The sequence below is a fragment of the Lampris incognitus genome, chromosome 16 (assembly GCF_029633865.1).
Source record: "Lampris incognitus isolate fLamInc1 chromosome 16, fLamInc1.hap2, whole genome shotgun sequence".
NCBI lineage: Eukaryota > Metazoa > Chordata > Actinopteri > Lampriformes > Lampridae > Lampris > Lampris incognitus.
In genome coordinates, this window is record NC_079226.1 from 25,889,087 (window position 1) to 25,913,087 (window position 24,001).

A 24,001-nucleotide genomic window follows, 5' to 3' on the forward strand; every position below is an offset into this window, starting at 1 on the left:
AAGCCATTTTGCTAAACCTTTACTGGCATAGCTGTGCTGCAGGATGACCCACAACAACTGGTTGTTAGCTGAATTTTCAATAAAAACACATGAAAATACAAAAGCAAGGCACACATTTTTGACCAAGGAGTGTGGATAAACCCAATGTGATGTGATGGTGTGTGTGCTACCATTCTGATTGCAAACTGGAAAACTGGCCAGAGGTCAGGGTACACAAGATTGGATAACCGCTGGTTGGCTTGCTTTGTGGCAACAGCTGAATGCTTTGTGACACGACTAACGCTTATAAAACTTTAGACAGAATAATGAATACAATGAGAGAGAAACAGACAGACAGAGAGAGAGACAGAGAAAAAGCGAGACGGCTTATATATGCTAGAGGAACAGGGGATGTCCTTGACAGGTTGAAGATGTGCGTGCCTGCCTGCCGGCGTGCATGTGTGTAGTTTGTGTATAGATGTGCAAGAGGAGGCAGCTTGCTGACTGGCTGTGGCTCAGGAACAAAACGAAAAGAGTGGGAGAGCTGCTGGGTGTGTGTGTGTGTGTGTGTGTGTGTGTGTGTGTGTGTGTGTGTGTGAGACATGTGATGATGGATCTACAGGGCTACAGGGGTTAAATGGGCCCGAGGGAAGCGGGTGCCATCATCCATCCACCTCTGCCTAGGTGGCACGGCGCCTGTAGAGGGGAGAGCGAGGCAAAATAGGGGGCAGCAAAAGGGGAAGAGCACAGATGCTACAGCGAGGATGAGGTGTGTGCTTCTGTGCGAGAGCATGTGTACCCCAACTGGAGTCCTGCTGATCTAGCTCCATCTCCTCAATAACAGTTTGTTAGCCAAACATCCTGGTAGATTAGCCAAACATCCTGGTAGAGCTTTTCTCTTTTGTGTCCATTAGGCGTTCATTTTCCCCCTCATCAAAATACAAAGTCCTCCCCCATGCTACTTTCCATTACACCCACGATGTCTCGAGAAATCAAATGCAACAGCTGCCAACGGTCCCACCTTAGCTGATTTGTTTTTTGGGGGGGGGGGGGCTGCAATGCAACACATGCCATTTTGTGGTCACGTTCATCTGACTTGCCTTAACAGTATGACAAGAGGACATCGAGCTCCTACCCATGCTCGGAGGTCAGCGCCATGCTCTATTTGCTGACCTGTAATAAGACGTTGAAATCGTTGCTCCGAAGTGTCTGCAGACTGAAGTGGTGACGTGTTGGGAAACCAAAATATTGGTCAGTTGGGTTAACCAAGCCTTACATGTACTTGGGCCAGGTTCTTCCAGTAAAAGCGGGGCACTCAAATAAATATTTGATGAAGAGAACCAGGGAGAGTGGTTGGCGTTTTAATGTTGCCTTACCCAAGGTGACACCACAGTTAACCCACTCTTTCAGATGGCATGCACTAGCAATCATAAACGGCACCAATGAGTGCGCAAGTGTGTGCACTGCCGCTGGCAGAACTGTAGACTGCCAGGATCCCCAGGAGGGAAACGGCTGCTTAATTACAGAATGAGAGGAATGAAAGAAGGAACTTTTCCTTTTCTGTCCCAAACGTGTGCGCGCGCACACACACACACACACACACACACACACACCTGTCTATCAGCAAGAAGCCACTCAATAAAGCTGCTCTATCCAGAGGAATCAGATTCAATCAATGAGGCCTATTTGTGAAATCAGCAGAGCGGTAAAAGTTATCAGGGGAGGAAGAGGGGCATACAGAGAGATGAGACGAGGAGGTAGACGAGGGGAGAGGGGAGTTGGGATGAGCAAGAGGCGAGATGTGTCCCACTGCCTACCTGACAACCCTACGAATGAAGTCACTAGATACATGCTAACTCACAGTTCTCTCTCTCAAATACACACACAGGCACAGAAGAGGACAGTCAGATAAAAAAAAAAAAAAAAAAAAACTGACTAATGTTGACTGTTATGACAACAAAAACACAAAAGTTCGGTGGCTGTAGGAGACAAACACCAGAGTTCAGCACTCTGGATGTGTTACAATGAGCAACAGTAGGAATGATGTCTGATGGTGTTTATAGAGCTACACCCTCACTCTCCCCCAACCACACCACATCCCCCCTAACACACCCCATCTCATCCAAAGATAAACTAAATAGGCGCCTGGATCAGGGCGAGTGCATTTGCTCATGTCTGCTGTTGCGGCAGAGCGGGAGCTCTCGCTCATATCTGGCGGGAGTCTTTGAGACTTACTGCTCGCAGAGACAGTGTGATGAGCAAAGACAGGGTGAAATAAAAGCAAGGGGAGTGGGAGGAGAAAACACGTGGGGGGGGGGTCAAGAGGAAAGTGTGAAGAATCGTCTGAGAGATAGCGGAGAGACGAAGAGAGATACAGGCTGGAAGAGGAGACGAATAGCTACAGAATACGAGAGAAGAAAAGAGAGAGAGTAGCGAAAAAACCCAATTTGTCTGTTCCCCAGTGGGCTGACACCGTGGGTAGGGCATGCTTTCCTTCCCTGGCCTCTCTGCCAGTCATCACAACCACGCACACGCAGACAAGCACATGCACTTGCCCCTCTCTCACACACACACACACACACACACGACTGGGCCTGAGTAGGGCCAGGGTCAGGTTCACTCCAAACTACTCCAATTACCTCAGCAGTAAACACAGCCTGCCCTGGCCGCCTCCTGGGACACAAAGAGGCAGAATGTGTAGAACTGAGGAATGATGTTTGTGTGTGTGTGTGTGTGTGTGTGTGTGTGTGTGTGTGGAGAGGAATTCAGAGTGCAGTGGAGGAAAGAGGAAAAGGAGGATGAGGAGGGGGGGGGCAAGGGCCTCAGGGAGAGGAGGGAGGAGCAGATGACTTCATGTTTGAGGGTGGTGCTGGATGGTGGCGGCAGCTGGTTTTTCTTCTCCCAGTTCACCACCCTCCTCGCTTCTCCTCTTTGGTTCCCTCCCAAACTCTAACATCTGGAGGGAAATGATTACTCTCTTTGCGCTGCCAAGACGACTTATCAACAATTCCAGACTCTCCAGAAATGGAGGATGGTGGGAGGGAGAGGAGAAGGAATGGGCACTTGTAGAGAGCTTCAAAACATCTCCAAACTAAATAAATAACTGGCAAAGTTTAATCAATTTAAGTCAGCTAAAGAACACTTGTGAGCAGCTTTTGGGGAAAATCACAGAAATGCATTTGAACACCCAGGCAAGACAGTGAATCAATCAATTAAAACAGGGACAAGAAAAAATACCGGGAAAAACCTTTTACCTTTTCTCTCTCATACAACAGTGCAGCATTTGAGAGCATGCGGGCTTAAGTGCCATTTGTCCTTTCTCAAATCTTACTGCAGCACTTTCTAAGGCAATTTTCTCTCTCCCCTTTCCTTTCCTTCCTCAGCTTCTATGAACACATCTGCCTGGAGAATCGGGCCTCAACTGTATCCCCCCCCCCCCCCAACACTAACAATGCAATCTCCTGCAACTCCGCTTTCCAACTGTCTTCAACCTTCACAACACTCTTGCAAAGCCTCTTTACTCCTCCTTTTCTCCTTCTATTCCATCTTTTCCCTCTCTCTTGCTCCGGTTTCCAGACGTCAGTTAGCGATGTGTGCCATTAGTCATGCTAAACCGCCAACAAGCTAACTCATTAGCATAGAAGTGAACCTGGCTCCAGTCAGATTATTACAAACACATCACAGCTACTCCACCCCATTACTGTCAATCACACCGCTTACTGAAGCACACTTGAAAACCGGCACATACCAAAGTCATGAGCCAACTCATCTGTCAAATACTTTTTCTACACAGAAAAGCTCACGATGGCAAGGGCTTAGAGTTTACATGTCACTCTAGGCATTCCTGGCATGAAATAGAAGAAAGCACATGGATAATATTGTTCAACAGTGTGTTTAACTTGAATTTGTCTTACATTGACTCTTGCAGACACAGCTTTGGGAGGGGGGTCCGAGCTGTGTGCAGGGGATAGGGAACGACTGATTTGCATCACAGCCATGGTCCAGCCACTGGTATTGGCATCTTTGGTGCTTACTACAGACTTATATTGGTCTGGAGATGAGTGGAGCAGGCGTCCTTGGCGCTCTATGGCAGTCCCATCAATATCAACTGACACACTATTACACAGACTGTCACTTACAGGGAATTGGACAGGGAGGAACGCAAAGGTGGGAAGATATATTTTTCCTCGTTTGCCTCCATATAATAAGACAATTAAAAAAAAAAAAAAAAACATGCTCGTTAGCTCCACCATCAAAAACCTTTTCTATTGACGCACAGTTCAAGGGAAAAATCTGTGTGGAAATTCTGAGTGATCTTGTTTATGCTCAGAAACTAGGCTGCTATTCCATGTAACATAACGGTATTAAGGGGGGATTAAACTTAGTATAAATAACCTAGAAAAATATACTGAGATTTAACAACATTATTTGGATATATTATGAGAGCTTGATGGTCTGTGCCAGATTTGACAAACAGAGGATGTTACAAGCTACCACTGGGGAGAGGAAAGATCTCAGAGCCAGCACACTGAAGCGATGGGATGTTTTCTACAATCCAGACATGGTGTAAGCCCCCACAGACAGCTGTCCGACTTCCCCCTACATTTCCCCTCTAGTTCTCATCCCTTCCTTTCCTTCTGTTATAATTCTCTTTGCCATTTTCTAGCTCCCACTCTTCTCTCTACCCCCCCACCCCTACCTTCTTCATCCATTACTCTTCCCCTCCCCTCCATTTTTCCCTCCCACTGCCGGGTTGCCAGACGATGCATTGTTCTGTCACTGTGATCCTTTAATGCCATCCAATCGAGCAGGGAATATCTTGAAGGGATTTGGCCAGGGATGATTTGGGAGCTTTAAATACTGCTGCTGTGGGGGGGGGGGGGTTGCATCAGATTCAGGGATCCTGACTTAGAACTGATCATCGGAGCCCTCTTCTAAACCAGGGGTCGAGAGATGGCTGGGGCCAGGGCCAGGATTCAAAACTGGAACCAACTGGATGGATCTACATGGACATGAGCTGCCGGCCTGCTGCTTTTGCTGGCCTGCCGTGAGCAACAATTAGGGATTATGTATATCTAAAGTTACATTAAAACCACCAGCCCTGTCAGCTAGCTCTCAAATGCTTTGAGTGATGGGAAATTTGTAATAAAGGTCATATCGGTGTGAACAGTGTAAGTTACAGTGTGTGTGGCTATAAGTGAGGCAGCTTACCACCAATGAGCTGCTGGCTGCACTCTGACCATGATCCTGTGCCATGGGTTGTAAAGCAGGGCCGGATCACAGCAGGAGGCACCACTGCTGAGCGAAGGCCCCCCTGACAAAACCCCTCTAGTAATCTGTGATGGATTACTGTTCAAAAGACCTCTGACACTATGACACGCTTTGATATATGGTCGGGAGTAACGTAAAGTACCCAGGATTTATAATAAATGGGCAAACACGTGCAAAAACACTGGTATGGCCCTCACGGTTTTTCTATCGTTTTGTCAATCTAATGTGGACGGTGAACATTTTGAAAACAATCCGGCACTAGTGTGGATGGAAAACTTGGACCCATTTGACATGAAAACAACATTTTAAAATTTCGCTGGATTAATATGAACATAGTCCAAAACAATCGAGTGCTAGCTGTATTTGCAGGACGTAACTCAGTTGTTGTTTAAAGCTCCAAAAAAAGACTGGACTCGGCCATTAAAAACAAATAGGAATTCTGTGTCCATAAAATCTTGAAATCCTTGGGGATCAATGCATAAAACTGTCCCCAACCCCAAAAAAAAATCATAATTAATCAAATGCATAGATTTTCATGCTCGGGAAAATAGGAAAGCTTTAAAGACAATGTCACTGAAAAGTCGATACCCATGGCAACTTGAAGGAGGATATGCCATCAACTGAAAATGTTACTACTGCTAATGTGCAAATGCTGTGGAAAAGAATAGGCTTCTCATTTAAATCAACATTAAAAAGTGAGTTCTTCAATCAAGAAGACAAGCCAGGCGCTCAAAAAATAAGAGAATGTAACAGCAAAGAAAGCACTATTAAAAAGCCTTTATTGTAGTGGCTAAATCATAAAAAAGCCAACATGTTTCGACCACTGTAGGTCTTCATCAGAGTACAATAAAGGCCTTTTAATATATCCTTCCTCGCTGTTATATTTCTTATTTTTGGATTGCCTTCTTGTTTGAAGTAGTTTAAAAATTTCCTTGCTTTCCAAGAGCACCCGACACATTTTTGATCCACATTTGATTATGTAGAGCAACCAATGATCTTTTTCCCTACACTAAAAAAGTGAATTGAAGCTTAATATGAATAACATAACTGTTTTGGGCCTGGTTTCGTTATACCCCACTGAACACAATCCAGATCCCACTATGGATGAATAAGTCAGCGCAATAGAGAGGGATTTCAGTATTGCAAATATTGCTGCCAAGGAACAGAAAGAGACAAAGACGAGAGGAACACAGAAAAGAGAAAGAAAGAAACAGAGTGAATGAAAAGACAGCCAGCAGTCTGGAGTTGGCGAGCTGACACACAGAGAGAGGAGTTGGTATGAAATGACAGGAGCGATAGTTGGCAGAGCGAGGCATCACGGACAGTAGGAGCTGAATTTGACGGAAGGACCTTTGGGCTCTCTAAATGCTGAGCTCTACACAATCCTATTTTTCTGCCTAAACACTGGGACACACAGATGCTAGAGTGTGGCTGAGATGAAAGTGCTTGCTTGCGTGTGTGTGTGTGTGTGTGTGTGTGTGTGTGTGTGTGTGTGTGTGTGTGTGTGTGTGTGTGTGTGTGTGTGTGTAAATATGTGTTCCCGGGGCACTTCCTCAGATGCCAGAGCCTAGCCCTAGTTAAGTCTCTATGGGATGTCCAAAAGTTACTGTGGGTGGACAACAGATAGTGCGGAGAGTGTTTGTGTGTGTGAGAGGAACTTGTTTGCAGAAGTCTATGTGGGCCTTCAGCTTGTCGAGAGCCCTAAACGCACAGCACATCCACTCAACATCACTAAGAGTTCTACATTTCCTCACCCTACAATAAAAGGATTAGCGGGACCTTCAAAGAGAGGCAGAAAGATTGCCCAGGCGCTTGCGGGGTCCCTCTCCTCTCTCCTCTGGAGGACCAGGGCAGATTAAAGCTGCCTAGGCCTCTCTGCTTGCCTCAGTGCCCGCCTCTGCCTCCTCCACACTGGGCTAACATGCCAGGAGAACTCCCTGGAGTCAAACACGAGGTGGATTAGAAAAAAGGAAGGAGGTTATTTTATCCTAGATGTATGTGTGTGTACCCAAATTAAAAGGGACTAAGTTACTGGGGCTTCTCTCTAAGTGGTGTGGATGGTTTGGGGGACATGGAGGTAAAGAAAACCACATTCACAAGGGACACAAGTCACCTCTGACACCTAAATAAGAGAAGCAGGACAAGGAAAAGAACTAACATCCCTCAGAGGGAAAGCTAGAAAGAGATGGATTAGCAACAGTTTGACTTTTCAAAAGGGAATGGAAAGAGAGAAGGGAGCGCTAACTGCAAGGTGATTAGGCAAGGGTTCGTTTAGGGACCAGGGCCGCCTTAGTTTCAAAGTTGAGGAGGTGACTTTTACAGCAGAGAATTATTAGACGACGAGAGTGAGTTAGCCTCAGTCTTCAACAGTCTAGTCTGCTTTCTCGGCTTGTTCAACTAGCCAGTTAAGTGTGTGTATGTGTGTGTGTGTGTGTGAGCATTGCAATGAGTGCTGCCTCTCATTTCTTCCCCATGTTCATTTCCAATAAGTTGGCAAGAGAATGACAGAAGGACTGAGCAAGCGAAGGAAGACACAGATAAAAGATGCCACCCAGTGCTGTTGTTATTGCAATCTATGTCTTTTCCCTTCGCCTTGCAGTTTTCCTCTTCCCCATGGCTGGCTCCATGAGCTGAGTCCTGATGATGCAGGAAGAGCAGGGAAAGTAGAAATTAAGACTACTGTGTCTCTTCCCATGATCTTGTGTCCGTGACACGTAACGTGCACAGACACACGTTCTTACAGTGAACATAAAAAGCAAATATTTTGATTTTAAGTAAGCACTGATTAAGGGCTCAATAATAAAAATAAAACTGTTAACCGTTTCCTGACAGGATGCATTAAATCACTTGTTTAATTATCTGCTAGCATGAAAATGGCCATTTCTTAATCTGATCCAAATCAGATTTCAGTTGCTGAGCATCATAAGGCTTCATGTGTTTTTCAGCTGCCCATCAGGAGGCAAATTATCTGGTCTTTCCTGGAATTTCAACCACTTGGGTCGGAGGTTGATGTCTTGCTTTAGCTTTGGTTTTTGAACTTTCTCTGAAGGCTCCTGAATCCCTGCCACAGCTTGCAGGGTCCTGCCTGCCTGTAGCCCAGTTGTAGGGCCAGAGGATTAGAGACAGAGAGGACAGGACTGAAGGAGGGGGCCAGGCAGTGGCAGCCTGTTCTCCACAGGGAGTGCCGTTTCTCGGGGTCAGGGCCACCTGTCTGCCCACGGGAGAGCCAGAGAATCGGACGACTAGAGAGATGGACAGATGGAGAAAGGGAGGGAAGAGATGACGGGGTAGGAAGCCCTGGGCCAAGAACCACCCCTGAGCAAAAACTCTGTTCACTCAACCTCTGAGACAGGGTCTCAGTACACATGGACAAAAACTTCAGTCATTATCTGGTATGAAAATAAATTAGACTGAAAATGTGTGCTACTTGTGAATCATTAGAACTTTGGCCTGCAAGGAGAAAATTGAGGCCATTTGTGGCATATCCTCCTCACAGCAACCAAATCTATGGAGACAAGAAATCCTTCTGTAGTTTTCTGAGGCATCAGGGGCATCAATAGGACACTCTGTTTTGTGTAAGTGGCACAGTTGCAGCAGACAACTTCAGCCTTGCTCAGTGGTTTCTAATCCATGTGTTGTTAAAAGGATCTGAAGACCTTCAGGCCACAGCAGATACACTTTAATAGGCAAAAGACTGGTGAATGGCATGTTGCTTCAATCCACGAGAGAGAGAGAGAGAGAGAGAGAGAGAGAGAGAGAGAGAGAGAGAGAGAGGAGAGACAAGAGAGGGAGAAGAGAGAAACAAGACAGAGAACCGCAGAGGGAGAATCCGAAGCCAAGCGCATGTTTGCCTGCTGAGATAAGTGCCATTAAAAACGAAGCAAGGCAAACAAAAAAAACAACTAAGAGATGTCTGTCACTATAAATTATGCATTGGTGTTGTAAAAACCTTATCCTGGCACCACTGTGAACACGACAAATGGCAGCATTGGGGAAATATACGTTTCTCTTCCGTCTTTATGATCCATGCTCAGAAAGAGACAACCCTAATTGAGCATGGAAGGAAAAAAAGGTTTTTGGTGGCAGAAAAAGGAGAGGAGAAAGAGATGCATCAATGTAAGTGTGGAGAACATATTCTAACCAGCATGGTGTCCCAAGTTGATTCACAGAGGGGAGCTTGGTGGTTCCCCTCCTTAGGCATTTCTGAAACGATAAACAAGCTTATAGCTTAAGAGGAAAAATAAACCCCCCCCCCTTGCACAGGTGCAAAGGTAAGGCCAAGGTAAAATTAGCTCCCTGAATCACTTGCCAGTCACAGTGGGTGCACATGTGGGCATATTTATTCCACCCAGTCAGTGCAGGTGTGATGGGATGCAGACAGATCCTTGCCTGCCTGCCCCTACTTCGAGCCAGGCTGGTGTTTGCAGTTGCTGCCACTATGCTACGGATGATCATCCAAGCCTGAGAAAAGAGGTCCTTTATCGTCTGTAAATGTTCTCATTCATCCAGGTCATGGTTATCCAAAGCTTCGTCTAGTCAGAACGGCACGAACTGAGGAAGCCTCTTGGATAAGAGGCGAAAATCTTCACGGATATATACCAAGTCCAGTTGCACCTGATTCCACTCTTTTGGAGGTCCTTTATTGTTATTTTGGTTTCTGTTTGGATTGCTGTACCTCAGCCTGCCAGGTACCTATGAATTCAGTGTGGGCTGAAAAGGCCAAGTTCATGTGCTGATGTTGGCAGGAAGTGACTTCAACATAAAATCAGAGTTTGTGTGCGTTAGCTTGCACGCAAAAGCAAGTTTGCCACACCTGACTTGACCAGTCCGTTACTTTTCACACACGAACCAATCGACCGACGTGCAGTCGTGATCATTATTGGCAGAAGTGTCGGAAAACCTGTGTCCGTTTCTCCATGGTAAAACGACGAGCGGTCAATTCCAATTACCCTTATCACTTCCAGTTCATTAATCACAGGGGATTTCATACTTCACAAGCTATAGGAGAGTGCTTGCTCCCTCTCCTGCTCTCATGTTCCTGGAGAGTGGAGTATCTGTCTTACGAGCAGGTTAGGGGCGGGACTTAAGGGCAGGATAAATGAGTGGAGAGTGGGAGATGAGGACAAAGAAAGCTGCAAGTGGAGAGCAGTCAAAAGTGTTGGTGTGTGTGTGTGTGTGTGTGTGAGGAGATATACTCTTTCCAAGCCTGCTCAAGATTACCTCCGTTGAGGCCAGTTTTGTTGAAGCTGGACGGAAGCAGGAAAGCATGCATGCACGCACACAATCACACCTGCAGCTGAAGGGAAAGGAGCAGCACAGCAATACAGTCATTGCGTCTCAAGCAGAGGTCAACAAGTCAAGGAACCCAATTAAAAAGATGATTAACATTCATGTGGGAAAGGGAGTGTCTACGTGCAGGTGAGATGGTTGTGCGAGTCACTCAGACACACACACACAGACACACGTGCTCACACATTCACACTGAATGAGAGCACGCACAATGAATTGCAAACAGCGCAGTCTAGCCTTTTGTAAGTGTGGCGTCCAGGGAGGTTGGGATCAGGAGGTTAATATGATCCAATCCAACTGCTTCATTAGAGTGATGATGGCAATAAAAGCCTACAGGGAGAGTGAGAAAGAGGGAGAGAGAGACCACCAGGTGGACTTCAACTGTCTACCAACTACCTGCAAGCCCTCCAAGCCTCTACGAACTCTCTGGCAAGCTGACATTTGGGCTAGTTGTTTTGTTTTTTTGTCCATAGGGGGTACACTCGCACACTAAAACACATACTGTGCTGACGAGGCGGCAGCTTTCTTTATTGTAGTATGTGTTTTGGTGTGTGCATGTCACACTGACGGCTTTCTGCTTTCCTCAGATTCTCTAACGCGGGACTCAGTTTGTGGGCAGTATATAGAATGGTGTTTGACTGTGGCACAATACTGACACTGGAGTTCAGAGACCAGGGCAGGTACAGTGCTGCTTGAAAGTTTGTGAACCCTCCAGACATGGTCACTGTTTTTGTAAAAAACATTAAAATAAGCTTATTACACATACATCCAAATCCCAATTTGTAAAGCACACCTTCCAAATAATGGACACACACACAAAAAGTGATATATTTTCATTATTTAATTCAACAAAGGTGGTTTATTTCACAAAAACTGAAAATTTAACATGTGCAAAAGTATGTGAACCCTTGTATTAGTAGCTTGTGGCTCCTCCTTTTGCAGCCATTATTTCAACCAAACATCTTCTGTAACCACTAACCAGTCTCTCGCATCTGCTTATTGGGCTTTTTGCCCACTCCTCCTTGCAGAACACAGCCAGTTGAGAGAGGTTGGAGGGACATCTGGTATGTACCAACTTCTTCAGGTCTTGCCACAACATTTAAATTGGATTAAGGTCCGGACTTTGACTGGGCCTATCCAGAGTACGGATCCTCTTTCTCTGAAGCCATTCCTTTGTAGTTTTGCTGGAATGCTTTGGGTCATTGTCTTGTTGCATAATCCATTTTCATCCCAGCTTCAACTCCCTGACTGATGGCAGGAGATTCTGGTCAAGAATTTGTTGATATGCCGGAGAATTGATGGTTCCTTGGATAATATGGAGTCGTCCAGGTCCAGAAGCAGAAAAGCAGCCCCAGACCTTCACAGTTGCACCACCATGCTTCACTGTTGGGAGGAGGTTCTTTTCTTCATATGCAGTGTTGGCTTTTCTCCAAACATGTTGGTTTTGATTGTGACCAAATAATTCTATTTTGGACTCGTCTGTCCAGAGAATGGACTTCCAGAAGGCCTCTGGTTTGTCCAAGTGCTCTCTGGCAAAGTTGAAACAGGCAGCTTTGTTCTTTTTTGAGAGCAGAGGCTTCCTTCTAGCAACCCTCCCATGAATGTCATGGCTATTCAATTTTCGTCTGATTGTAGACGCATGCACATTTGTCCCAGATGCTACCAGAGAGGTCTGCAACTCTCTAGAGGTGATGTGTGGGTTGGCCTTTACCTGATTTATTATTTTTCTGGTGCTTCTGGGAGATAGTTTTGATGGGCGTCCACTTCTAGGCAGAGTTGCTGTCATGTTGAAGGCCCTCCATTTGTAAATTATTTGTCTTACAGTGGATGGATGGAGCTGGAATCTTTTGGAGATGATCTTATATCCCTCCCCAGACTGATGGGCTATCACTACCCTCTTCTTCATGTCCTCGGATATCTCCTTTGCTCTCGGCATTGTTGATTTGTATGGGACCACAGTGGTTTGGTTGGTTTCCTCTCTCTTTTAATTAGTGCAGGCCAAACCCTTTCCCAAGGATGTCTCATTTCATTGGTCTGCTTATATGATTAATTAAGCACCCAAATGTGTTTCACCCGAGTCTGTTGCCTGCTTGACTTAACCAATGCAGCTGGGGGTTCACTTACTTTTGCACATACCCTAATTCCATGTTTCATGTAGTTTTTGGGCTACTTAAACAAGTCCCACTAAACAAGTACATGCAACTGATAAACATATATCTGACATTTCATACATAAAAACTGGTGATGATAGAATAAGAAAATCATGGTAAAACAACAGAAACATCTAAACTGCTCAAGGGGTTCACATACTTTCAAGCAGCACTGTACGTGGGCATTCTACTCAAACCCAGACACTTGAAAGTGGGTGTTTCTACACCTGTTCAGGTCAGGATCCAAATGAGCAATTTACTCTCGTACCATACAACCCACCAGAAGTTGCCTGTTTTCAAACAGAAAAATAGTAAACTTCGAAGTGACTATGCCTTGGTGAAGCCAGAGGTCACAACACTGCGGTGCCTCCACAGTAATGGTTGTGGTGATGCTCTTTGCATGAGGGTATGAGCAGCCACAAAAGCGTGTTAATCTCTTCCAAGTTACTACAGCATAAGCCAATCAATCAGACTCAATAAGAAATGCCAGCTCTTGTCCTTATGGACTTGGCGGGATCCCATGCATGGCAGTCGATGTGAGGAGGAGAAGTGGATCAAGAGTAAATAAGAAGAGAGTAGTAGTGCTAGGTAGAAAGAATAGAGAGTAAACATCATTAATTGGGGAGGCGAACATGGATGGATGCAGCCAGATGGTGTTTTGTACTAATTTGTCATGCAATGCTGACAGGGAGGAGTGGAAAGGGGTGGTGGTGGTACAGAGATAGAAATAGGGGTATTTATTGATTACACAGTCTATAAAACACTTCCGTCCAGAACAGACTTCTTCCGTTTAGATCCACCTTTGCCTTTTCTAGATCCTCTGTGTGCATGTGTTTGAGATTTCTTCTGCATCTATTCCTGTTTTGCTGTATCTTTATGTGTGTGTGTGTGTGTTTATGTGTGTGTTTTGGTTGGCCCTGCCATGCTACCAAGCGGCCAAGCCGGGTGAGAACTGGCAGCAAGGAAACAACACCCCGCAGATCACCAAACCTGGTGTTCATTATCGTCCATCTGTCTGCCCAGTATACAAACACAATCTCTGCCCCACCTCACCAGTGGTCAGTGGGAGATGCAAAGGACAATAAGAGGGGAGGGACCATATGTTGAGAGAATAAGCATGTCTGTGTGGCAGACAATGCTACCCCATAACTACGGACAAAGAAATGAGGATAAGGAGGTTGGTGAACAAAAACTCAGCAATCTATGGAAAAGCACCAAGCTTTTACACTGGCTTCCAGATTGGCTTCCACATGCAAGGATAATGGCCTTTAAATGTAAAATAGAACAATGAAGCTGCCTCTTAATTTACATAATGTATACTAGGAGTATAAAAGTCAACGACCAAAATAGCACATTAAAGGGGGCGAGCGAGCGGGCAAGAGAGCGAGAGAGAGACTGGGTAGCAGTTGTGTAGCAAATGGAGTGGAGAGCAGTGCTGGAGGCTGCTGGTCTGCTCAAGCTGCCACCACTCACTTTGTTCCTGGCAAGGACGGCTCCATTCAGTCCATTCAGGAGACATGCCCCCAGTTCTGTGGGGTCAACGTGCTCCTTTACAGAAAGGCTTTCTTCTTCCTCTGTGGGCCTTTCTCCCGTCAAAACTTGGACCTTTCTTGTTTTGTGGGTTTGCCATGTATGTATACGCATGTGCATTTGTGGTGGGAAGCTGTGGCCTCTTATGTTGGCACCTTAGCATGAAGCATCAGCAAAGTTTTGAAAGAACCCCCCCCCCCAAAAAAAAACAAAAAACAAAAGAACAACTTGCTGGCCCCAACTCACACAACTTCATGAGATGAACTGGCTTCAGTGTTGGTGAAAACATGACCAAGGACAGAGGTTGTTGCACGTGCAACACAAAGCAGATTAAGGTCATGATTCAGTGAAATAAAAGGATTTGTTTAGTTGTCATGCAACATAACTAATCTTGAGTGTGAGGAGAACATGGGCTAAAAGGGTAAAAATACAACAAAAAAATAAAAACCATTGGAAATGATCACTAAAAGAAATGCTAGCTCAAACAACTCCCAAATCATTTTTCTCCACTCATGTGTGAAGACTGAAAGGTAGCTTACCTAATCACTCGGGGCGTACCATTTTGATTGACATCTGAGCATCTCAGGCGAGATGCTGGTGCTAGGGGCTTGTTTCCAAGGTAACGTGCTTACATCTTGGGCATTTAGCACCGACACTCCTATCCAAAACAAAGTGTACTATGTACAATGGTAGAATAAGATTCAGATCCTTTGGACATCAACATTACGAGCAACTGGTAGCAAGAAACATGCGAATCAAAGCCAAAGATCCAGGACAACTTCCCTGTGACCCCAGAATGATGGTTGGGAGAAGCCACAAAAGACAGTCTGGATTTTCTTTTTAAATTCATGAAGAGAGTGTAAACAGGCAAGCGAAGTAAGAAGCTGGTCAGAGAGAGGAATCAGATGCAACAGGGTGATGTGAAGTGCTTCCTGAAGGGATGTTTTCAGCCTGTGACAGAGGAGCTTGATTTATGCTTGCATGTCAATGCATCGCTGTAAGTCGGAAAAGAAAAAAAAAAGAGGAAAGTATATCACCATTTTAGTTCCATGTTGTGTTGTTCTGTCTTTCATTCTGTTTATATAGTGTCTCGGCTTCTTTTTGTACCCACTGGTTTTGTTCTGATGTCACGGTGCACAATATCCCTCCCCGCTCAACCAATTGGCACATTCAAACATATTCTATTGTACTGGAAACTTGTGTGATATGGGGGAAAAAGCATCTTGGTGTCAAGTAAAATTTTCTAGTTTTCACAAGATCTGCTTGGAAGAGGGTATAAGGAAAAAGCACCCAAGGTTGCTTGAGGACAGGGCTCAGATGGCCATCTTTCTTTGTCAGCCTGCTGAACTGTGTTATTTTCCTGGAAGCCCTTCAAATAGCAGCGCAGTGACCTGAGGGGACCAATGAGGATTTATTATATCCATAACAATGTCCAGCACACACACACACACACACACGTCAATCATGCACACACAGATGAATACACACAAACACAAATAGATATGTGCCCACGCCTGTAAACACACTGGAGACAGAATGCAGATGAGTGTGTGCGAAAGCATAGTTTCACCTTGAGTTGTGCTGTCACATCTGCCAGAGCCTTCCTGCAGAGAGACTGAGGATCCGTCATAGAGCTAAATAAGCTGTCACACTGAGCCACCACACTACTGCGAGTCACCTACACATCATACCCGCAAGGCCAAGATGACTACTATACACATGCTAAAGGGCTATCTCGGGGTGCAGCCATTTGTTTAGTTTATACTTTTTATGCTGGTCAAACCAAGAAACTAGTTTGTTGGGTTTTTAAATCAGATTTGAGAAGCTAATTAATGAACTGAGGGATATTCTATACTCCACTCGCACCACCCCGATAAAACGCACACGCACACACACACACACTGTAGAACATTTGATTATCAGCTGGTTTCAATGAGCAAGGGGGTGATTTGGATGCATTGCCCTTGGCAATCATAACTGTTGGCAAATTAACAGGGCATGTTTTCCACACTAATGCATGATACCGGTTTGCTCTGTTAGTGCAGATCACGAACACAACGCTCCAAAGCAAAGGATCATCTTGACAATAGGTGGTGCAGATGTATGGCCCCACTTGGGAGTGTGTAGTTGATAGGTTGAGCCTTAACACCAGACACTTCTCTGTTCGTCATCTAAGCTTTGTTGAACATGCAGTGTACAAAAAAAACAAATAAAAAAAACCAATAAGTGTGGCGATAGTTCAAATGGCTTCTAATTTAAACCTTTACCTAATAATACAAGCTGTTGGAGAGCTAACTCATATTTATATTGGTGAGCAGGGTTTAATCTTACAGGGATCAGATCTCAGAAAGTTAAATCGGTTCATCTGGACACAACGTTTATTGGGAGAAACATTTCATCACTTATCGAAGTGACCTCTTAAGTCTCAGCTGACTGCCGGTATCCCATCCATCCATTATCCAAACCGCTTATCTTGCTCTCAGGGTCACGGGGATGCTGGAGCCTATCCCAGCAGTTATTGGGCGGCAGGTGGGGAGACACCCTGGACAGGCCGCCAGTCTAACCCTTATAAACAATACAGTGGCATAACGATTCACAGAGCATTTGGGAATGGTTGTAATCACAGCATTGTAAGATGGTGACAGGTGTACTCTTAGCCCCCCGGTTCAGGGATGGTCGTTCCCTCTTCACATAGATGGCTGTTTCCCTCAATAAACGTTGTGTCCAGATGAACTGATTAACATTTCTGTGATTTCCCTACCTGGATTATTGTGCATGCAGAAAGACATACAGGGATCACAGTCTGTGTCCCTTTCACCATAGGTCTAGGGCACTGTCAACAACAAGACACAACTTGCCTAAAGGGAAACGATAACCCTTCTCCTGCCTTCGAGGGACAGAAAGGTGAAAGGGGTTTGGCCGATCAGAGTGTCTTTTTATTATAGGATCAGTTGTACATGTACATAAAAACACCTATAATTATGTTTTATAACTTAATGCTATCGCTGACTTTTTTATAATCTATAAATGAATGATCCACTCTCATGCTCTGCTTGGAGTTATGACCTCCTGCCTTTGTATCGTCTTATTATTTGACGTTTGTTGTTTTGTTTTTTTTTCCTTTGGGGGGGGGGGGTTCCCCGTTTTTCTCCCCAACTGTACCCAGCCAATTACCCCACTCTTCCGCGCCGTGTCGATCATTCCACCCCCTCTGCCGATCCGGGGAGGGCTGCAGGCTACCACATGCCTCCTCCAACACATGTGGAGTCGCCAGCCACTTCTTTTCACCTGACAGTGAGGAGTTTCACCAGGGGTACGTAACGCATGGGAGGATCATGCTATTCCCCCCAGTTCCCCCTCCCCCCCGAACAGGCGGCCCAACCAACCAGAGGAGGCGCTAGTGCAGTGACCAGGACACATACCCACATCCGGCTTACCACCTGCAGACATGGCCAATTGTGTCTGTAGAGACGCCTGACCAAGCCAGAGGTCACACGGGGATTCGAACCGGAGATCCCCGTGTTGGTACGCAACGGAATAGACCGCTACACTACCCGGACGCCTTTATTGTTCTTTTTTTGTCACATTAGTATTGTTTAATTATCTTGTTGTTATAAATGTTTTGCCCAATTGTGCTTATATAGTGTTGTTGTTGAGGACCCCCTTAAATACAAGATGGTACATCTCAAGGGGTTATTCCTAATAAAGAATTTCCAAGAACGCAGATGAGGGGTGTAGCTCCATAGGGGTTACGGGCAGGGGTTACCCAGAGTGCAGTGGAGCTATATTTGAGGGCCTTATTAACTGAGAGGACGACGAGAGCGATCGAGTCTAAGTGCGCACAAGTGGTAGTGTACGTCTGAGCATGTAGATTCTTGTGTGTGCAAGGCAGGATCAGTGGAGTAAATCCACACTTGAAAGAGCAGCTCAATCAAGCTCTCCCACCAAGCTTCCCCCTCTCCGTCCCTTTCCCCTCTCTTCTTGCCAATTTCCCCCTGCTCCAGGTTCATGGAGAGTTTAACAGTTCACGGGATGGGGGAGCAAACGAGTGTTTCTGAGGTCAAAGGGGAACCAAATACCTCTACCGCTTCCCATCACCACCCCTCTCCTTGCTGTCAGTCAGTCTGTAGGAGGCCAACAATGAGAGACCATGACACAAATATTAGCCATGCTAAAATACAGGCCACTGTGCTGCAGACACTTGGAACACACAATCTTGCTATGGGGTTTTAGCTGGGGTTTTTTTTTTAAAAATATCAAACTCTAATTAAAAAAATCCAAAGCCCCATTTTACCACTGGATCTTAAAGCAAAGTAAAACAGTATCGCCCTTTGTATAATCGCTATCATCTCCCTCTTTCTCTCTCTCGGGCTGCGCCCACATCAGTGACAAGTCAGGCTGGTTCCTTGAAAGACAATTAAAAGTATGACACCATTTTGTTTCCTGTGCCATTTAATAAAAGAGATTTTGTGCTGTAAAACGTGGAGAAGATGCCCTTCATTAGAACACTGTGTGCCCAGGCGGAGACGGCTGCACCTTGTGTCCATAGTTTAATCCAATTTATTTTAGTACGATAAAGGACATTATGGCTGGCCAGCCGGCTGCCTGTGCAATTACACTCTCAAAACACAAGCTCAACGAATAAGGCAACACTTGGAGAAAATGTGGTGCCCCAGGGGGCTCATGGGCGGATAAAACAACAACAGACATTCCTGGACAGAGGATAGCTAGACTAATGGTTGTCCAGTGAGACCAGCGCAGTACGACTTAAAAGTGCTTCACTTTTAATGAAGTTCATGTAGGCCACAAACTAAGCTGGTTTCTCTTTTAGTTGCATTTAAGGACCAGCTCTGATGAAAAGCACAAAACCAAAGTTAATCCAATGACCATGGCAGAAAGTGTGTGACAGGACGGACTCTCCCTTTCTCCAGAGAATAAACACAAGTTCTGTTGCAGGGTTTACATAAGCTGATAACCAGGTGTGAATTTGCAGCAAAAGGTGAATATTGGTATTGTTCAAACATAGGAAACAAAGCCTCTCCTTCTACGTTCATAGGACAAGTCTCTTCAAGTTTCCGTGCACTGATAATGTTTTTAGGTTTGATTCACACACATACAGAGCAGGATGAATGGAATGATCTTTTCATTATGTTTGAATGAACAAAGATGGCTTGCATGCAAGAAAAATGACCTCTCCAGTACTGCAATTGGGCATTAAATTGACTCCATAAAAAAACTCTTAAGGGTGGTGGTGGGGGGTGTCTTACCTTCAAGATTTCATTAGTGACTAAAAAAAGAGCAGCTGCTCTTTGTGTTGGTGAAAATGAAAGGAGAGAGCTTTTCAACGGACAAGAGAGGAGCTGTGATCCTCCGTAGGACTCAAACACACCAAATGGACAGCTTGAAAGGCCTGAATGAGCAAGAGCCTGTGCAGGCTTTCTGTGGAGCTTACACTGATGTGACCTCGTGCCTCGCTGGCAGCAGGTCACCTGTCACAGGTGCTGAATCACCGAACCACCCCCACAGCACATGTAAAGCTAGGAAGGACATGGGCATTTCTGGAAAAGCATGAACACTATTTTTGTGGCACTCTGTTCAGATGAGTGTTAACCGCTGAGAGCCACCATTGATTTAAAAGGATGCCAGAAGGGGTTTCTTTTATTTGGTTTGTGTGTGCGTGCACATGTGAGTGTGTGTGTACACGCACACGCATGTATGAGGCAGTGACTCACTCTGCATCACTCATCAAACCCATGTTGCTTCCAGAGATGGATTCATCACTGAATGTGCTTGTGTGTGTGCACAAGTGTAAATCTTATATGCGCCCACAGGCTGCTGAGATCACAAGTGCTCCTATCGTCAGAAACAAAACAAGCCATGGAGCCTCAGAGAGAAGCTGGCAGAATACAGAAAGCTAATCCGGAAACTCAAGGACAGGACTGAAGCGCTCTCTGTGTCGCTGGGCTAGACTGAAGCTTTGACCAGTGAGACAGAGGAAGAGGTCCAAACAAGCCGGTGAGGGGATCCCTGTGTGACGACACCGCAGACCCTTCTCTCACCTAAACCTGGGCGACATTCACATAGAGCTCAACATAAAAAGGGCGGTACAGGGACAACTGAACCGTTTCATAGGACGGCTTGAATTTCAACCCATTTTTCTACCCCGTTCGGCTGTTGCGTTTCCAGAGAAAGCTTTTGGGGAGTCTCTACCACTGTGATCCTGATTGAAACCGAAGAGCAGACTGAAGCCGGTTTTGTTTAACCTGACTTGCCTGGCATAGGTTCACCCGGGTGCTGTGGGTCAGCCAACCTTCTGGCTAGGCTACCTTATGGTAGATCTGGGCCCACAGCTGTGCAGTCCACCTGGTCACCCCAGGCATCAGGAAAAGACATTGCACATACCAATAAACTACAGGCAACGATCTCCGGTGGCACGGAGAGATCAGGAAGTGGAGGGCAGGGGGCAGGTGAGAAAGAGAACTGGTCCTCAGGGAAGCTAGCAATGTTTTTCCACTGTGCTGGCCATGGTGTGCTATGGGGTCGAGGGAAGCGGGCTAGTGAAAATCAACCTGTCCCATGGTCTATTTACGTGAGTGTAAACAGGATGCTAACAGTAGGATGGGAGTGGTGTACCATCTGTGCCATAGTGGGTATCTGAAACGCTCATCTCATTGCCTGGCCAAATACGTCACTCTCTGGCTGCAAAGAACTCTTCTTGCCCAATTCATGAGCACTAAAACATCTAAGGTCAGAACTCAAAGTCAAATGCTTTTGTCTATCAACGATGTTTGTGGAGAGCGGAAAATGTCTCGGGATCATGCCAAAGCGAACTGCGGTGGTTTTATGTGTGGGGGTGTACTCACAGCGGGCACCAGCAGCTTCTTGACCTCCTCCACTGCCCTTCTCATCTTGATCTCAGCTCGGGCCTGCGTGTCCTCCACTGTGATCAGAACATGGAGGTCTTCATTTAGATGCTCCCAGTTTGGCTTCCCTCTGTTTTGCTCTTCCTGAGGGGAGACAGAGAAAAAGACAGAGAACATTTAAGAGCCAGAAAGAAAGACAGGAGGCAAGACACACACAGACAGACAGAAAGACAGAGAGAGAAACATCTTTCCTGTGATTAAGAGAGAGGGAGAGATGGTGAGTGGATGTGACACTGTGGGTGTGTTGGAGCGCCAGCGCCGTAATGCAGCGTATCAGAGGGAGCAGGGGCGAGAGGCACACAGACAGAGGACGACACGGGGCCTTGTGAAGAGAGGGAGGATGACAGGCGTAGCCCTTTAGTCAGCTATTTAACTTTAACTTTGAAAGGACACCTTGCTTTAATAGATCCCCCGCTTCACACAGACACAGACGCCAGCAAGCCCTCCAGCAATTAACATCACAAGCCAAGATGGATGGATGGATGGAGGGATCGGACAGACAGAGAGAGAAGAGAGAGAGGGACCTCTGTGCTTTATCAACTTCACTGGCACAAATACGGTGACAGTACATCAATGTCACAAAGGTGTTGGGGGGAGAGAGAGGGGGAGAGAGACTTGGGCGCTCTGTCGCTGGCTCTGTCCTATGACCGTGTGGCGACAATAGCACCCAGGTAACAACAGCTTTTGGAGGGAGTCGTTTGCCCCACTGAAAAGAAGAGTCAAAGCACTTAATGTGCTAAATTGTGATGCTTACACTCACTAGAAGGTGAAAAGGGCTTTATTCAAAATTGGCTATCCCTCCCTGGGATGCTTTTAATGTAGTTGAATAGAAAGACGTTTTCAAATTGTAGAGGGAAAGGGTTGGAAAATGGCAGCGGCCATTTAGGTTTCTGTGAATCACGGGGGGGGGGGGGATCCTATTCCGTCTGGCTCTTTTGTGGAACAGTAAAGTAGGATATGTAGTGGCATATGTAGTAGTGGCAGGTATGAAGCACTTGAATTTTTTTTTTTGCATCTTTTTTTTTTTTTTTAAATTAAGACTCCCACACTGAGCATAGCCCTTTTCCTGGCTCTCCTCGCCACTTGCTGACAGTAAACGCGGTGAGCCGACACCGAAGGAGCTTTAAAAAGCTTTTGAGGTTGTATCGTGTGTCACTGTGCGACCACAAAAGTCAGCGGTTGGAAAACTAACCATTTCCCCCTGAGATGAGGAGCTGAGGTCTTGCTTGACATCTCACACAGACAGCTTAACCTAAGACTCCCTCTCCTGTGTGTATTACCACAGGAAACAAACCCACGGCTGATGAAAATGGGATTCTGATACTGGGGTCGATTTAAATTAAATTGATCAGACAATCTGAATGCAAGTTTTTATATGGGACTTTGATTTCTTTTTCATAGACTTTAGGTTTTAAGGAAATAACAGCCGGTGAGCCATGGTAGAAAATACAAGAAACGACTGGACACACGTAGGAAGAAAACAATAGAAAAATACAATAATAAAAGATAAGGAAAAAAATAGGCCACACATTCACATCAAGACTAAACAAGAACCAAGAAGTCAGCCTACATAATACTATGAGGGGCCATTCAAGAGAGGCAAGAATTAAACTTTGGTGTCGGACTTGAAATCATTCAGAAAATCTGAATAAAAAGTTTAATGTATGAATATGAGTCAATCTGTATTTGACCTGGTTCAGCAAATCTAAGATTTATAAAGAGCTATGATGTTTGACTTGAAATGGATTCGAAAAGTTCACGCAAGGCGCAACAGATATGAGAGTATGTGCAAGACAAAGTAGTCACACACATGTGCGTACACACGCACACACACACCTCTTGTGCTGTAAGTGGTGGTGGAGTAGTGTAATTACTAGCGATGTATTGTGATGCTCTGCAGGAGGTCCACCTGACACATTTTCAATATGCCGAACAAGCATGGCACTGCTGTGCAAATGTACTGCCATACACACGCAAAGTCATGCGTCACACACACACACACACACACACACACACACACACACACACACACACTACCAGCTTTGAGTTGGGGTTGAGTGCCACCCACCTGCTTTCTACTCTACAGAGAGCTGTTGCCATGGCACTGCTCTTTGAATCTCTATCATGCACGCACACGCGCACGCACACACGCACACACACACAGAGTTCAATATTCCTCGCTCGTTTCCCCCTTTTCCTCCCAGGGAGGAGGGCCTAGTTTCAGCAGCCAGGCCATTATTTCACCGTGGCTGTTTGCTTATGGCCTATTAGGGGATGTGAGGACTGGAAGGTGAGTCAGCGTGTTCAAGATGGGACACAGACAGACACAGACAGACAGATAGGCAGGCGGAGCACAAGGGCCACTGGAATACAGAAATAAAAACACGGGGCAGAAGCACACATTCGCATGCCCTCAGCCCTCAGTTCCCGCTTATAAATATCTAGCCGAGGTGCACCTGTTCTGTTAATAACCAGAGTATTTCCCCCTCCAACACTTGTCAATCACAGCAACGGTGTCAACGCGTATGTGTGTTTGTGTATGTGCGTGTCTGAGCATTTTGTTGGGAATGTGTGTGTGCCTGCTGCCTGATTCTGATGTGGTTTGGGCTGAAGCCGAGGCGGACTGAGATTAGGAAAAGAACTGCACATACACATATATGCCTGCACATAAAAATACACACACACACACACACACACACACACACACACACACACTCTACTCTCACCAGCATGACTGCCAGTGAACAAGGTCACTGTGTGCCCTCCGAGAGAAAGTGACAGCATGACAAACAGGGGCGAGGAGAATGGGAGGAGGGGTGAGAGGCAGAGAGAGAAGAGAGAAGGCAAACGATGAAAAGA

At 45.8% G+C, this 24,001-nt stretch overlaps 1 protein-coding gene across 7 annotated transcripts in view; it reads right to left on the minus strand.

Annotated features, from left to right (window-relative positions):
• Nucleotides 1-24,001, minus strand: part of qkia (QKI, KH domain containing, RNA binding a) — a 110,876-nt gene that overhangs the window by 20,742 nt on the left and 66,133 nt on the right. For all 7 annotated transcript variants that reach the window (XM_056295491.1, XM_056295488.1, XM_056295487.1 and 4 more), the window contains exon 4: nucleotides 21,083-21,226. In XM_056295491.1, coding sequence (XP_056151466.1) covers nucleotides 21,083-21,226 — 144 coding nt within the window. The remainder of the gene's footprint in view (nucleotides 1-21,082; nucleotides 21,227-24,001) is intronic.